Genomic DNA, 15,908 nt, shown 5'->3' on the forward strand with positions numbered 1-15,908 from the left:
ACTACATTTTCCCAACTGTGTCATCCTGTGAATCCTAACTTTAATTAGCACGGGTTGGAGCTACTTTAGATAGCACAGAGAAATAATAAGTGGAAGCACAAGTGACTTGCTTCTCTGTTGTATAAGAATCTTAAAAAGTTCACCTAAGGCAGGGGTGGCCAAACTGTGGCTCGGGAGCCGCATGCGGCTCTTTCACACATATTGTGCGGCTCCTGGCAGGGCGGCTGGGGAAGCTAAATATCATTAGCAAACAAATATCATTATCAGTATCTGCTTTTACTGCTTTTCTTATTATTTTTGGCAGTCTCGTTTAATGTTAGCAAAAAGCAAATTTGCATATTTCCCAGTAAAAATGTGTAATATTTGTTCATGTCTTGCGGCTCTCAAACGTCTGACATATATTCTATGTGGCTCTTACGGTAGGCAAGTTTGGCCTCCCCTGACTTAAGGGTTGGTTCTAGTTCGCTTTCAGATCAGGACTGCTTAGGGTTGCCAGGGGATGCCGACAAGCCGGCAGGGGACTTTCCAGGAGGCTCTGGGAGAGGGGAGGGAGGCTTCGGAAGAAGCAAGATTGAACTCTGAAGTGAGTTCGGGGTGAGCTGCTGTTGCATTTAAAGGGACAGCATTCCTTTTAAATCCCTTCCCTCCATTGGAAATAATTGAGGATGGGTGCACCTTCTTTTGAGGCTCATAGAATTGGACTCCCGGTCCAATCCTTTTTAAACTGGGGGGGGGGGGGTGTTGAGGAGATGCATCAGCAGCTATGCTGAAAATTTAGTTTCTCTACCTCAGAAAACAGCCCCTCCCGGAGCCCCAGATACCTACAGATCGATTCTCAATTATACCGTGTGGGGACCGGTCACCATAGGGTATAATGGAGTGCCCAGCAGCCATCCCCCCCCCACTTTCTGATAGCCTTGAAGTGGGGGGAGGGGCTCCAAAACAGGGGGTCCCTTGCTTCCAACTGGGGATTGGCCACCCTAGGACTGCTGCCTGAGGTTGGCGGTTAAGCCTTCCCACCCAGTGACAATTTACCTGATACAGAATGACTCCAGGGAGCTGCTTTGTGGGCATTTTAGATCAGGAAAATGGGGGCAGGAGACAGATTCAAATCCCTCCTCCAATTATATTGTGGTCCTATCCAGATTTGCCATCATACCCCTGCAAGCCTGAAAATTAAATTAAAAATACTGGAGGTTTTGTCTGCAGGTCCTAGTGTCACATGTAGGTGAGCCTTTGCTGTTTAGTTCTGCTGAAAATAGACTAGAGAGATCACTGCAGGAAAGAGCTGTATGCCTCTGATGCAATGGCTAGAGAATGCAAACTGTCCAGCTACCTTTAATAGAGCTGTGAACAGCATAGGTGTGGCTGGATTTGTGCATGGGAAGTATTTTTGAGTGTTCCAAAGCTTGTTTTTAGTAATGGGTTTGGGATAGGCTGCTGGCAGAGGTTCGAGCAGTACCCCCTCGTCGTCTTTCTCTTTGGCTATGCAGAATTATTTAAGACTAGCAAGAAGGCCCATTGTGGAAAGAAATGCAACAGCCTCAAGACAGAGGATTTGGGAGAGTACCCCTGCCTGCAGCTGCGGCGCACAGCCTCCCCGCAAATAGTTACATGAAAGGCAGGGGGGGAGAAGAAGAGAGCCCATGCCAGCTGCCCCTCCTGGAGGCCCCTCTGTGGCTTCAGAAGCCAGCTGGGTGTGGGAGGGGGCCAAGACAGGCTGGCGAGGGGCGGTGTGTTGGGTCCCAGACCGTGTGTTGGGTCCCAGACCGTAGTGCTCGTGGGGGAACATATGAGGAAAGGCGGTCCCTTAGGTAAGCTGGACCCTGACCATATAGGGCATTTGAATTGGGCATAGAAATAACAATTCATACACACTCATTACATTTCTTTGAACATTGTATAGAAGATAAGGGGTTTTTTTCTGGCTAAAGCATAAAACTTTCTGAGCCTATGGCAAAAATGAAAGCTGGGTTTTGAAAATAGAAGTTAGTACTTTTCTGTATTGGGCCAGGCATACTCTAGATTTATTTGGTAGTTCAGGGCATTCACAGCCTACCAACCATTTCTTCCAACCGAGAATTTTTTATCCTGACCTTCATCACAAACTTTCTCTGAGAAATTATCTCTCTTTTTTTTATGCTTCTCTTAGGGAGTCCACAAGACGACCCAGGTGACCGAGAAGGTGAAATGAGTTCCAAAAGGTGCCGAACAGATGAAACCAGCGTCTGTGAGAAATGCTGTGCGGAATTCTTCAACCTCTCCGAATTCCTTGCGCATAAGAAAAATTGCACTAAAACGCCGCCTGTCCTAATCATGAATGATGGGGAGGGAGCGATGCCCCCGGAGGACTTCCCTGACAGCGCCTCAGAGCGTTTCCCGAACAATCGGATGAACAGAACCGCCAAGGACTGTCATGCCAAGAGCTGCTCTGGTTCTGCAGAAGAAAGGGGGGAGAAAGCTGGCACTGAACCGGTGGGAGGGATGTATCTGAAAACGGAGCCCCCTGTTCCCCCTGCAGCTCACGGTTTAAGCTACTTACCCAAACCTAAAGTACCCAACACTAATGTAACTTTGCAAACTATCCGTGGCACTAAAGTGGCTGTCAACCAGTGTACCTCTGAGAGCCTTTCTCCGTCAGCAGCCGGCCTCCATGCTATCCCGATGATCCTCGAGCAACTTGTGTGCCTCCAGCAACAGCAGCTCCAGCAGATCCAGCTAACGGAGCAAATCCGCATCCAGATAGCCATGATGGCTCCCCACATTCTTCACCCTTCCATAGCCTCTGCTGCAGACCCTCTCAAAGCTTTGGGCGCTCACATGTCCCAACAACTCTCGGCTGCTGTTGCTTTAATTGGACAGAAAGCTGGGAACCAAAGCCTATCACTGGAATCCTTGAAACAAGGCAAACTACCTCATTCGAACATTGGCATTCCAGCTGCCGTCTCCGTGGCCGCTGGGCTGGCGCCTTCCATTTCCTTGAAGCCCGAGGCAAACCGGGGCCTGCCAAGCTCCATGTCACGCTTCCCAAGCCCTTTGCTACCTCAATCGTCCAGCTCGGTCATCTTCCAAAACCCACTTCCTGCTGTTTCCCCAGTGGTTGACCCCACAAAGAAAGGGAAAGGGAAGCTGCCGACCATGACCGTGTCTGAAAGCAAACCGAATACAGAAGAGCCCTTCTTCAAACACAAGTGCAAATTTTGCAGCAAGGTGTTTGGCAACGACAGCGCCCTGCAGATCCACCTCCGCTCCCACACTGGCGAAAGGCCTTACAAGTGTAACATTTGTGGCAACCGCTTCACAACCAAAGGGAACCTGAAAGTGCATTTCCAGCGGCATAGAGACAAATATCCTCACATCAAGATGAACCCCTATCCAGTTCCTGAACACCTAGACAACGTACCCACTAGCAGCGGCATACCCTATGGAATGTCTGTCCCACTGGATGAGTCGAACTTGATTGTGGACACCAAGGCTATTTTGACCACCCTGCCTGCCTCCATAGGTATTGGCTTGCCTCCCCACATATCAAGCATCAAGGATTCTCTCACTGGGGTGCTTGTGAGCGATGTACACATGCAGCCAAGACCTTCTCCAGAAAGTGAAGGTGGTTCTTCATCAGGGGCAGCCAGTCATGAGTCAGGAATGGAACCGAGCCAAAGTTCCCCGCAAGCCAGCTGCAGCGCGAGCGCCTTCCATCCGGGCAGAGGCAGCGAACAAGGTTCAGAAACAACCAAGCTGCAGCAACTGGTGGAGAACATCGACAAGTCCTCAGCTGACCCCAACGAGTGCCTGATCTGCCACCGGGTCCTCAGCTGCCAGAGCTCCCTCAAAATGCATTACCGTACCCACACTGGCGAGAGGCCCTTCAAGTGCAAGATCTGTGGCCGCGCCTTCTCTACCAAAGGGAACCTCAAGACACATTACGGAGTCCACCGAGCAAACACTCCACTGAAACTGCAGCACTCCTGCCCCATCTGCCAGAGGAAGTTTACAAATGCGGTGGTGCTGCAGCAGCATATCCGTATGCACATGGGAGGGCAGATTCCTAACACGCCAGTCCCAGAAAACACGCATGACAGTATTGACGTGGAGGGTGCCGTGGCTGAGAAGAACGGAGATCCGTGCCGTACAGATGAGAACGCGGAAAGCATGGAGACAGCAGGGGACTTGGAATCCCAGGATGGTCTGAGGCACTCTTCCAAGCCGTCCACCCCGTGCAGTGCTCATCCTGATCCTTCCAGCTCAGTTTTTTCAAGCATCTCAGTGCTGGAAAACCAGATGAAAATGGTCAACTCGGCTTTGACCTTACAGCGTCAAAGCAGCCTGAAGTCCAGTGACAATGGCTCAGCGGAAAGTGATGGCACGACAAATGATTCTTCCTCGGTAGCAGGTGATCCAGACTATCAGAATGGCAGCCGAAGCCCTGTCGCTTCTGAATCAGCTTCGTTCCTGGCGTTGTCTCCAGCCAACAGTCAAGCGGAGAGCACCAGATCCAAGTCTCCGGGTTTCAGTGTCCCAGAAAATGGTGTTTCAGGAAGCAAGTCTGACGGTCCCGAAATCCATCCTGTAGAAAAGGACAGTGCTTTGGACCTAACTTACGGCAATATCGGTCGAAAGGTTATTAAAGAGGAGCCTGGCCTACACTTCCAAAATGGAGAGTATGGTGAGTCCCTCAAAGTCATAATGGCCGTAGTTGTTTTAGGTCCTAATTGAAATATGTAGCTTGCTAATGAGTATATTGACGGATGAAAAGCTTGTGTTGAGGTTTGCTGCCTTCAGAAGGTTGGGCAAAGCCCACAGTGTCCTGCAGCACAATAGGAACACGATGCAAGCACCCTGTTTAGAGATCCTTGGTGGGTTGTGAACAGAGCATTGGATTCTGCAGGCCAGTTAAAAACAACAGGCTATTCAGTCCAGCATTCCGTTTCAAACCTTGGCAATGTAGGCAACAGCTATTCCCTGCCTCTCCCCCCACGAATCTGGTGTTGAGAGGTAAACTGCCTCTAGATCTAATTGCCATTGACAGGCCTATCCTCCATAAACTTTTCTAATCCATTCTTGAAGCCATGTAATCTAGTGATGGTCACCACATCTTGAGGCAGAGAACTAAGTACTCTGTAATTTGTTTTGGCTCTGTTGAACCTGGACCTGGGTTTGAGTCTCTTCTCTGCCATGGAACTCTGCTGGTTGACTTTGGGCCATTCACGCACACATGCGCCCAAGGTACCTCATAGAGTTGTTGTAGATTTTCTGGGCTGTATGGCCGTGGTCTTGGCATTGTAGTACCTGACGTTTCGCCAATCCTCAGAGGCATGGGTCGTTTCATAGAAAAAGAGCTAGGGGAACTCATTAGCATAATTCATTAGCATATGCCACACCCCCTGACATCACTGGAAGTGTGTCATAAGGCCACACACCCCGCCCCCAACGATCCTGGCCACCGCTGCCGGCCTTGCAGCTCCACTGCCGAGCCCCATGAGGGGCACGGCGGTGGACCTGCAAGGCCGGCGGGAGTGCAAGGAAGCCCCGCAAAGGCCCTCCCTGGCCCCAGGCAGGCAGGGGTGGGGAGAGGCAGGGAGGAAGCAACTTACCCTCCCTCTTCTCCTGCCTCCTCCTGGCTGAATGAGGGCCGGAAGCGGGGCGGCCGGAAGCAGGGGGCGGGGCTTCGTCATGTGCCCCGGCCCCCATACTCACCCGGGGGAACTGCGATCCCCCGCGATCCCCCCCGAAATGACCTCTGCTCAGAGGTATAACACAGAAAGATGGAGTACTCCCTGTGTCCATGTGAGAAGAAAAACGGTAGGCATATATCTACTCAGGAAGGTGGGGTACCTGCCTACTGTTTTTCCTCTCACATTGACACACAGAGAGTATTCCATCTTTCTGTGTTATATCTCTGAGGATGCCAGAGGCGAAACTACAATGCCAACACCATGGCCATACAGCCCAGAAAATCTACAACAACTAATGAACTCCAGCTGTGAAAGCCTTAGACAACGTACCTCATACAGCTGTTGTGAGGATAAAATGGAGGAGGGGAGAAGAATGTCATCTGCTTTGGGTCCCCATTGGGGAGAAAGATGGGGTATAAATGAAGTAAATGAACTTAGTGCCCAGCAGCTTTCCTGGGTGACGTGGAGATATACTGGGAGGGAAAGAAACATTCGTGGGGGTGGGGATCTTAAGCAGTTGGCAGGCAACAGTATATAATTGCAATCTGTGGGGAGATACAAACTTTATACACATAGCTGGCTGTTACAGATGAAAATCAATATGAGGGTTTTTGCAGAAATGCAAGAATTGTAGATGTTGGTCCAAATTCCCAAATTTAATCCCATGTAATTAGATTTGCCAGATCTGGGCTGGGAAATATCTGGAGATTATGGGGGTGGAGCCTGGGGAGGGGCGGGGTTTGGGGAGAGGCGAGACCTCAGTAGGTTATAGCACCATAGAGTCCACCCTCCAATGCCACTATTTTCTCTAGGAGAACTGATCTCTGAAGTTTGGAGATCAATTGTGGAAGCAAGAGGTCCCCAGGCCCCAACTGGAGGTTAGCACCCCTACATGTAATACAAGACATTGTCCTGACCTGGATAGCCCAAGATAGCCTGATCTTGTCAGTATTTTGAAGCTAAACAGGATCATCTCTGGTCAGTATTTGGATGGGAGACCACCAAGGAATACCAGGGTTGTTACACAGAGTCAGATGATGGCAATCCACCTTTGAATGTCTCTTGCCTTGAAAACCCTACAGGTCACCATAAATCACTGTTAATTGATAGCCAAAAAAAGAGAGAGAGAGAGAGAAAAGACATTAAAACTAGAAATGTAATTTCAGGTTGGTTTATTGATAACCAAAGGCCATTGCGATCGTAACATAAAAAATAACAGGAATCAAAAGAGGAAAAATACAAAGACTGCAGAATTTAAAAATACAAGAACCAAGCAGATCCAAAGATACTAAACATGCATATAAAGCTTAAAGTTCCTTCCCATAAAACTGCAATGAATTAGAGCAAGCCTGGCCCAATACAGCTTTGGCCTGAATTTTCTTAGCCATCATAGCATGTTTCAAGATCGAGTCAAATGAGTGCACAGTGCAGGTGGATTGTGGGAAAGCAGCTTTGTGGAGGAAATAACACAGCAAAAGTAATGGATAATTTGTTCTGTAGATTATTTCCAGAGGGTTGTAAGATAAGTTTGTCCTCGAAACCTAGCTTTTCACTTCTATATCTTGCTCACTCTCTGCCTTCTCTCGTATCTATCTCTATCTTATATCTATCTCTCTGTGTGTGTATATGTATTACCATTAGAGGTGTGCATTCAGCTATATCCAAGCTGGAAAAAGGGTAGGCTTTCAGCTGGATACAGATTTGGGTATTTTTCCAGCTATCTGAAATGGCCAGGCCCCCAATGAAGGATAGGGACACCTTCTTTGGGGTCCCATTGCATTGGACCCCCTGGTCCAGTCTTTTTGAAACTTGAGGAGGGGGTTGAGGAGAGGCACTAGAGCAGCTAGGCTGCAAATTTGGTGCCTGTACCTCAAAAAACAGCCCCCCTGAAGCCCCAGATAACTCCAGATCAATTCTCCATACTGTATGGGGACCGTGGACTGTATTGGTCCCCATAGGGTATAATGGAGCTGAAAAAATTTGAGATTTCTGAAAGATCCTGAATCCGAATACCATACCAGTATTGGGATTCAGGAATATTGGAAAATACTGATATTTTTGGGTTCAGTATACCTGAACTCGAAAAATACCATTATTATTTTTTTTGCACAACCCTAATTGCCATCAAGTTGCAACCCGACCTATTGCAATCCCTCAGAGTTTTCAAGGCAAGAGGCATTCAGGGGTGGTAGGCCATCGCCTACCTCTATGTAGCAATCCTGGATTTCCTTGGTGGTCTCCCATGATCCAAACACTGACTTGGGCTGCCCTGCCTAGCTTCTGAGATCTGACAAGATCAGTCTAGTCTGGGCTGTCCAGGTCAGGGCTCGTGTGTGTGTGTGTGTGTGTGTGTGTGTGCGTGCGTGCATGTGCACGTGCTTTCCTGGCTATAACAGCCTGCTTTGGTATCTGTTTTGTATTATTCATCCAATATCAGAGACACCACGTAAGGAGTATAAAGTTTAAAGTTCTATAGAGTGGAAGAGGGACAACCATTTTTGGAAGGGTGAATGTTGTTTGAAGTTTTACGTCTGAGGGCTGGTGTGGTGTAGTGGTTAGAGTGTTGGACTAACCCCCTGTTCTGTCATGGAAGCTTGCTGGGTGATTTTGGGGTCAGTCAGCCTAACCTACCTCACAGGCTTATTGTGATGAGGGAAGGAGAACAAAGAAAGCTGCTTAGGGGTCCCCATTGGGGAGAAAGGTGAGGCATAAATAAAAATATATCTGGTGACTACATGTTTTTGTTCTGGTTGTCTCTTCTGGCTGGACAGGTTTATGGAAACCGTATAAACACCTGTTTAGTCCTAACATGACCTTGGGATTTGTTTACAGCATAACCCACAATTTTGCTTACAGCTTTGTTTCCAGGCAGTGATCTTGCAACTTCTGCCTTGTTTGCATTCACTGAAATGGGTGTGGAATTATAAAGCTGGGCTTATGCTGCCTTTGACACCCGGCTTGTCCAAACGCTTGTTTTAACATTCACTTAGTGCCAGCTGTGTGCTGATCCATAGCATTCTCCCGTTGTCATTCCTCAGGCCGAAGCAGTGTCCATGCAGCTTTTATCCGAGCGCCGCCAGCTCTCATCAAAATGGAAATTCCCAGTGATCGCCCTATCGGTGCAAGCCATTTTATCGGGCCCCCTGCATTGTCTCCTGGCGTCCCTCCTCTTCTGGTGCCAGCCCCTCGCCGTACCGCTAAACAACACATCTGCACTACTTGTGGCAAGAATTTTTCTTCAGCGAGCGCCCTTCAGATTCACGAACGGACTCATACAGGTGAAAAGCCATTTGCATGCTCCATCTGTGGAAGAGCTTTCACCACCAAAGGGAACTTGAAGGTGAGCAAGAGGAAGGCATTAATGGGTATTTAGGTATAGGGTTTCAGGTGTTTGTCCCACTTCTTTTCCCCTCTTCTATCACTGGAAGTGACTTAAGTGGATTTATTTATATTTGGTGCATTTTTGTCCCAGCATTCCTGTGTGGAGTGTGAAGAGAGGCAGCGCGGCATAGTGGTTTGAGAATCAGACTAGGACCTGAGAGAACCAGGTTCAGTTCCCACTCTGACCATGGAAGCTTGCTGGGTGACCTTGGGCCAGGCACACCCTCTCAACCTAACCTACCTCACAGGGCTGTTGTTTGTGAGGATAAAATAGAGGAGATTTGTGCAAGCCACCCTTGGTCCCCATCACAGAGAAAGGTGGGGTGTTAATGAAGTATAGAAATAAATACCCACTACACCACAGAAAATGATAATTTGTAAGATTCCCTCCCCACAGTTCTGCTATTAAAATGTTGCATGGTAGAAGTTTTACCTCAAAACTTCAATTACCTGAGACTTGTTAGAATGTACCTATTTTTGGTGGGGTTTCAGGTTGTCAGATATTGAACCCAAGTGTAGAGAGACTTTGAGGCTGTACTGCTCTGGTGAATGTTCTGAAATATCATAGAAAACCATCAAAAATTCCCCCAAACTGGGAGCAGTTGGAGGCCTAACTTAACAAGGAATAATGTTTGATGTCCTTATTTCTTTTTAGTGGGTGTTGAGCAGTGACCACCACAGGTGAAGGCAGCCCCTCTCCAGAAAATGGTTTGCACTGGTTGCCCACCTGAAGGCCTCTGAGGAAACAGCCCCAGTCTTCAGTCTAGCCTTCTGGGTGCCCAAGATCTCCCCCCACTGGGGGGGAGGCAGTTGTTTACCTCATCACTGGCTTCTGGAGATATTCCTGACAATCCTCCAGCTTCCCAGCTCAGGGGTTAAAATGTCATCCTGTTTAGGAAGTTAGAGATAAGTCCCTTCATGTTTCCTCACACGGGGGCTTCAGTGAACCACCTTCATCTAATGGTGGCTGCCCTCTATGCATCTATTTGGGGTCTCTCTGTCTCTCTCTCTACAAAGCCCTTTGTGCTAGACCTCTCTGGGAGGTATGGGGAAGGTCCTAAGACTGCTTTTCTGAGGGCCAAGCTTTGCTGCCAAGAGCAGACTGGCCCCAGAGAAGCCAGGAGAATAGTTTCTATAGTCTCCTAGTCCAGGCAAAGTAACATCAGTGTGTTCTTCATTGGGCTGTTTCCAAAATACTTCAGGTGTTTCCAAAATGTTTCAGGTGAGGCTGATGAGACCTGCCTTGGTTCTGCTGATGCCTTGACAGCTCCCCCTCCCCATTCCACAGATGTTTTTCAGATGCATTGAGATGCATTAACTCAGTGGAGTCAATGCATTTCAATGGGGCCACTATAGCACTTCAGTGCTACAGAGGTTTAGCTCTGCAGCGCTCAACTTAGAACGTTTTTTTTTTAAAGTTGAAGGAAGACCGTGTGGTGAAAAAGGGTGTGTGTGGGGGGGAGCAGCATTGTAGGAAGTGCTATGGACATTAAACAACACACCACAGTGATTCAGAAGCACGATGAAAGGGTTGAAAACAGAAAAAAGCAGTTTCCCTCAAAAGTGGCTCAACCCCGCTTTGCAAACCTGACGCAAGTGGGTCTGTATGAACAGGTAAATAAATTCCACTAGGAGCCGGTTACTAAAATGGGTCTGTCTGAAATGACAGAAAAATCCATTAGCAACCAGTTACTAAAATGGAATACAAAGGCAGTTTGAAAAGGGTTCCTTTCTCACAATACAAGAGCTCATGGGCACTCAATGAAATTGCTGAGCAGTCAGGTTAGAACAGATAAAAGGAAGTACTTCTTCACCCAAAGAGTGATTAACACATGGAATTCACTGCCACAGGAGGTGGTGGCGGCTACAAGCATGGATGGCTTCAAGAGGGAATTGGATAAACGTATGGAGCAGAGGTCCATCAGTGGCTATTAGCCACAAGGTATAGATAGGAACTCTTGGTCTGGGGCAAGTGATGCTCTGTATTCTTGGTGCTGGAGGGGGGAAACAGTGGGAGGGCTTCTAGTGTCCTGGCCCCACTGGTGGACCTCCTGATGGCACCTGGTATTTTTGGCCACTGTGTGACAGTGTTGGACTAGATGGGCCATTGGCCTGATCCAACATTGGCTTCTCTTATGTTCTCTTATGTTCTTATGGGTTAGTGTGTGTGTGAAAAAAATGTTGACAGTATTCTTTGGTCTAGTATGTGTGCCAGGTCCCCCTTTCTCTCCATAACTGACCACATCTGTATCCCAAGGACCACAAGGGAGCATTCAAGAAGTTATTCCATTTATGTTTACAATGGCCCTGTAGGGTAGGGAAAGCCAAAAGATGGAGGTTAGGCTATATTCCTCCATTGTAAATGAACTGGAGTTTGTTCATGATAAGAATAGGCCTGCCTCGTCCTCTTAGGTGCAGAGCTAAACTCTATAGACCCGTTTTGTCACCATGTCCAGATTCAGGTGTTGCAAACTGGGATTCTAAACCATGGCTTAATCTTGGCTTGTGGGCAAGAAATAATAGCTAATTTGTTGATCTACCCACACTTGAACATCAAGCTAACTCAGTTGATTGTGAACCAGCATCCAAGTCCAAGAATAACCCAAGCTCATTCTTGTGCAGAAATGAACTGGAGTTTGTTCTCCTTTCAAATACTTTTGAGTTTTTGTTGAAGTTTTGCAAGATCAGTACAAGTGGAAAGTTAATGTTTTTTCTCATCCTTATGTCTATAAGGTCCACGTTGGAACTCATATGTGGAACAACTCAGCCAGGCGTGGAAGAAGACTGTCCATTGATAATCCCATGGCTCTGCTCGGCAGTGACCCAAAGAAGGTATCGGAGATCTTTCCTAAGGATGTTGTGCCCCAATCGGTCAACCTTGATCCTGCAGCATGGAACCAGTATGCAGCAGTGCTGAGCAACGGCCTAGCCATGAAGACCAATGAGATCTCTGTGATTCAGAGTGGCGGAATACCTCCTCTTCCAACTACAATTGGGGGAGGTCCAGCTATCAATATCACCATGAATTCTGCCACGGTCTCCAAGATAGATGGTTCTCAGTCTGCTGTTGGCTCAGAGATGGAAAAGCCTAGCAGTGCTGCCGCAGGCAATGTGCCAAAACACCAATTCCCTCATTTTATGGAGGAAAACAAAATTGCTGTCAATTAAAACCAGAAAACGGAGAGGAGGAAAAATGGATTTACAAAAGGAAAAAAACTGTACAAGTATATATAAATCTATATATTTTTTAAAGAGATTACACCTCAAGTATCCTTATTTTCCTATCGATGTGCAAATGATTCTGTGGTTGTCTTTGTAAAGAGTTGCCCAGAGTACAATCATGTCATTGTTTTGCGCAAAAAAAAAAAAGTGAAACCAATTTAGGATTCTTTTCTGTATTGGAAAGATGCGGGTCTTGCAAAGTAGTTTTTACACTTGTGACTTTAATGTGTAAAGCCTTAGATGTTTTACAACATGAAATTCCAAAGGTGACAGATAACATTTACCTCTTCTGTTGCTCACGTAGAAACCATGGGTGACTCTTGAGTGGAGTAGAATCCAATCTACTGGTCATTAAGTAGGACAAGGGGCTTTGGAGGTCCTGTAATTCACAAATGATACATGGAAACTTAATTATGCGGGTAAATATTCTAGAATGCCACCCTTTTTGAATAGTACCTCCCCCCCGTGGTGGTTTTTGAATGTAATATTACTTGTCAAATGTGCCGGTTCCATTTATTGCAGAAAACTGCTGTTCAAAAACAAAAGGACGCTTTTAAAACTGGCTCTCTTGTGACATCTCAAATACCCTGTATTAATGACTGCTGCTTATTTAAATACTACTTGGACATGCACACATGGCTTGAATAATAGTGCCAAAATTCTGACTTATCGGTGCAGGGGGGTTTTTTCGTTGTATTTTCCCCACACACAAACATAGGGTCGGGGAGGTGTGCTGGGAGAGAGCTTGCACCGGAAAACCAGGACAAGCAATGGATTAGAAACGTCGTGTATATACTGTTGAAAGGGAATCTGGTCTTTCAGAGGTTAGGTTTTGAATGTTCTGCTAGGAATCTCAGGTGACTTGCATTGCGGTTCCCTTAGCAAGAGGGAACCCTTCCTCATTCGTGCATCGTTGATCTTTGTAGGGTTTTTGGTTTTTTTTTAAAACGGAGATGAGTCTTTGTCTAAATCTGTATTTAAAATGAAGTACGCGCTTAGGTTTCATGTGCTTTGGGAGGTGGCATACTCTTCTGTTGAAGACATAACCACTTGGGGCATCCAGGATGTAGTCTACAAGAAGACTCTCCTGCATAAGCCCCGTGCTGTCCTGTGCAGTCTTTCAGCATGGCTTATACAGGAACACTTCCCCAGGTCCCTAAGTATTTTTTTCCCCTCTTGATATTTTGTGTGTGTGTTTGCATTTACATAAGATGAACCCTGATGGTGTCTGTAATTGTATTGTATGAAGGTTATTGGGTGGCCCTCTGGATTCTAAGTTATCTACCTCATGATTTTTTGTTCTTTTTTTTTTGTAGTGCTAAGTATCTATTTTTCTGTAAAAAAGAAAATAACCACTGTATTGAACTTGAGATCCAAGCAGAGGCTCCCATGCACTATTTTGAACCAAAACATGATGTACTGGTGGCAGTGGTCTGCAGATGTTGTAAACTTGTGTTGTGGCTTTTTTGTTTGTCTTCCTTTCAACCCCCCCCCCCCCCAATTTTTTTTTGCATTTGCAGGTGCCCTCTGTGTGTTGATGTCAAGCTACATTGGAAGACTTAGCTAAAGGACTTGAACAAAAATGTGGCTTTTCCAACCCACCCCAGGCATCAGAGTCCAGCTTTGCTCTCATGGAAGGCCCAGAGTGTGGATTTAATTTAAAATGTTGCAATTGTAATGTGGTTGCGCCTGAGTTGCTTTTTGTGTATTTTCAGGGCTGGGGGGAGGAATCTCTCTTCTCGCTTAGGATCAGTTTTGGTTTTGTTTGTTTTTTTTGCCAAGGTGTGCCTTTCCTGCTAGACTTTGTAAGTAAGAACACAACCTGTTTACACTGTAAAATGGATCTTGTTACAATGGAATATGCCAAAGTTGCATCCCGATCATTGTGTCTCTTCTGCATTGTGAATGTACGGACTTTTAATGGAATTCTGCGTAGTTACTCTTCCTTTTTTTTTTTTTTTTACAAAATTATCTACTGATGCATTTCTGTTGATGCAAGAATAAATCTGGGATGACTTTTTCACACACTGCATCCAAGCTTCCTTTTTTGCTTTTTTAAATTTCTGTAGCTTTTTTGGGCATACTGGTTACTTTATGGTGAGGGCTTTATGTATTCTATGCCCTAGTAGACATGGCTTACAAATTCTGTGCTTGGGCTATTCAAATTCTGCACCAAGAAGAACTCAGTTTTTCACCTGTGATGTACTGCGCCCTGAACTCAATGGCCCAGACTAGCTGATCTCAGAAAGTATATACCAGTGTTCCACCTTTTCACCTGGTCAGGATTCCCAAGACAAGGCACATAAAACATTAGAACAATTAAAAACAACATTAGAATGATATAAGAGTTCAATAAAAACTCAAACAGCTAAACCAAGGGAGGAGGATCAATAACCATTACCAAGGGTATGCTAAACTAAACAAAAGTCTTAACCAAATCTGCTTGGATGGGAGACCACTCTGGTTGCTACTCAGAGGTGGGCACTGGCAAACCACCTCGGTCTCTTTCCATGAAAACCCTGCAGGGTTGCAATAAGTTGTCTGTGACTTCACGGCACTTTCCACCACTATCCTGTACTATGCTTTCTTTGGTCCTTGATCTTGGTGTGGATTTTTTAGGAAGGACTTCTACAGATGATGGGAGAACTGAGTGACATTTGGACCTTACTGGGCTATATGACATGAGCCCATGACATGACACTCCATTGTTTGCTGCAAGGGCTGTACCACCTACAGCAATTAAACTGCGAGCCTGTCAGCATCTTAATACAAAAGGCGGCCAATGCAGGTTCTTAAGGCCTTGACCTGGAAAAATCAGCTTCCCTCCCTCTATTTCTCTGAATTTTTGAAGGACCTAGCTCAATGGAAGAGTTTTGTGTCATTTTGATTGGCCCTAGTAAAAGGTATTTTATGGATTTTGGTTCTTGCTCTGGATTTTGCATGAGCCCAATATGGCTATTGACAACTTGATTTTCTGCTTTGCAAAAAGTTCACGCTTCTGTCCTGCCCATCCTGTAACATGGAGGGTTTTACAGTTGCCTTTATAGTGGTCAAACTAACATGGCCTCTCCCCGTTGGTTCCCAGAGAATTTCCTGCTTCTAGAATTTCCCATTTGCGGCCGCCTCCAACCTTTCTAACAAAACCACGGCTCCTTTCACCATAACATGTGAAGGGCACTCCAGTAGCTACACAGTGTGTTCTGAGTGACTCTTTAGTTCAAAAACATGTCTGTCTTTTTCATTCCATGCTTGGAGCTTGCTTGAGCAGATGAAGCTGTCTTCTACTGAATCAGACCTTTTGGTCCATCAGGATCCTCAGTGGCCCCTTTCACATTAGTGTTCTAAACCAGATGTTATTCGTTGTTGGCCCAATTTCGAGTAAAGCGATACAGGGACAGGGGTTTCATAGAGCAAATTTCCTTCCATAAATGAGCCATCTCTAAAGCGCTATGGTCATTTCAAACAATGTTGCTTCCCCTCTCTGGCGCTATTTTGCCGCACGATCTTCCTTGGACATTAAAAGTTCTAAGGTGAGCGCTACAGCACTAGACTGCTATAGCACTTCAGTACAATAACAGCAGCACTGAGATGCATTGACTCAGTGGAGCCAATGTATCTCAATGGTGCCGC

General features: G+C 46.4%; 2 protein-coding genes across 2 annotated transcripts in view; both read left to right on the forward strand.

Annotated features, from left to right (window-relative positions):
* Positions 1-12,224, forward strand: part of SALL4 (spalt-like transcription factor 4) — a 29,238-nt gene extending 17,014 nt beyond the window's left edge. Inside the window, exons 2-4 of the mRNA XM_015423189.1 lie at positions 2,153-4,666; positions 8,714-9,015; positions 11,790-12,224. Coding sequence (XP_015278675.1) covers positions 2,153-4,666; positions 8,714-9,015; positions 11,790-12,224 — 3,251 coding nt within the window. The remainder of the gene's footprint in view (positions 1-2,152; positions 4,667-8,713; positions 9,016-11,789) is intronic.
* Positions 12,225-15,727: 3,503 nt separating this feature from the next.
* Positions 15,728-15,908, forward strand: part of ATP9A (ATPase, class II, type 9A) — a 152,781-nt gene continuing 152,600 nt past the window's right edge. The window contains exon 1 of the mRNA XM_015423186.1: positions 15,728-15,808. Within this exon, the coding sequence (XP_015278672.1) occupies positions 15,728-15,808 (81 nt within the window). The remainder of the gene's footprint in view (positions 15,809-15,908) is intronic.

The sequence above is a fragment of the Gekko japonicus genome, unplaced genomic scaffold (genome assembly GCF_001447785.1).
Source record: "Gekko japonicus isolate JY-2015 unplaced genomic scaffold, Gekko_japonicus_V1.1 scaffold737, whole genome shotgun sequence".
NCBI lineage: Eukaryota > Metazoa > Chordata > Lepidosauria > Squamata > Gekkonidae > Gekko > Gekko japonicus.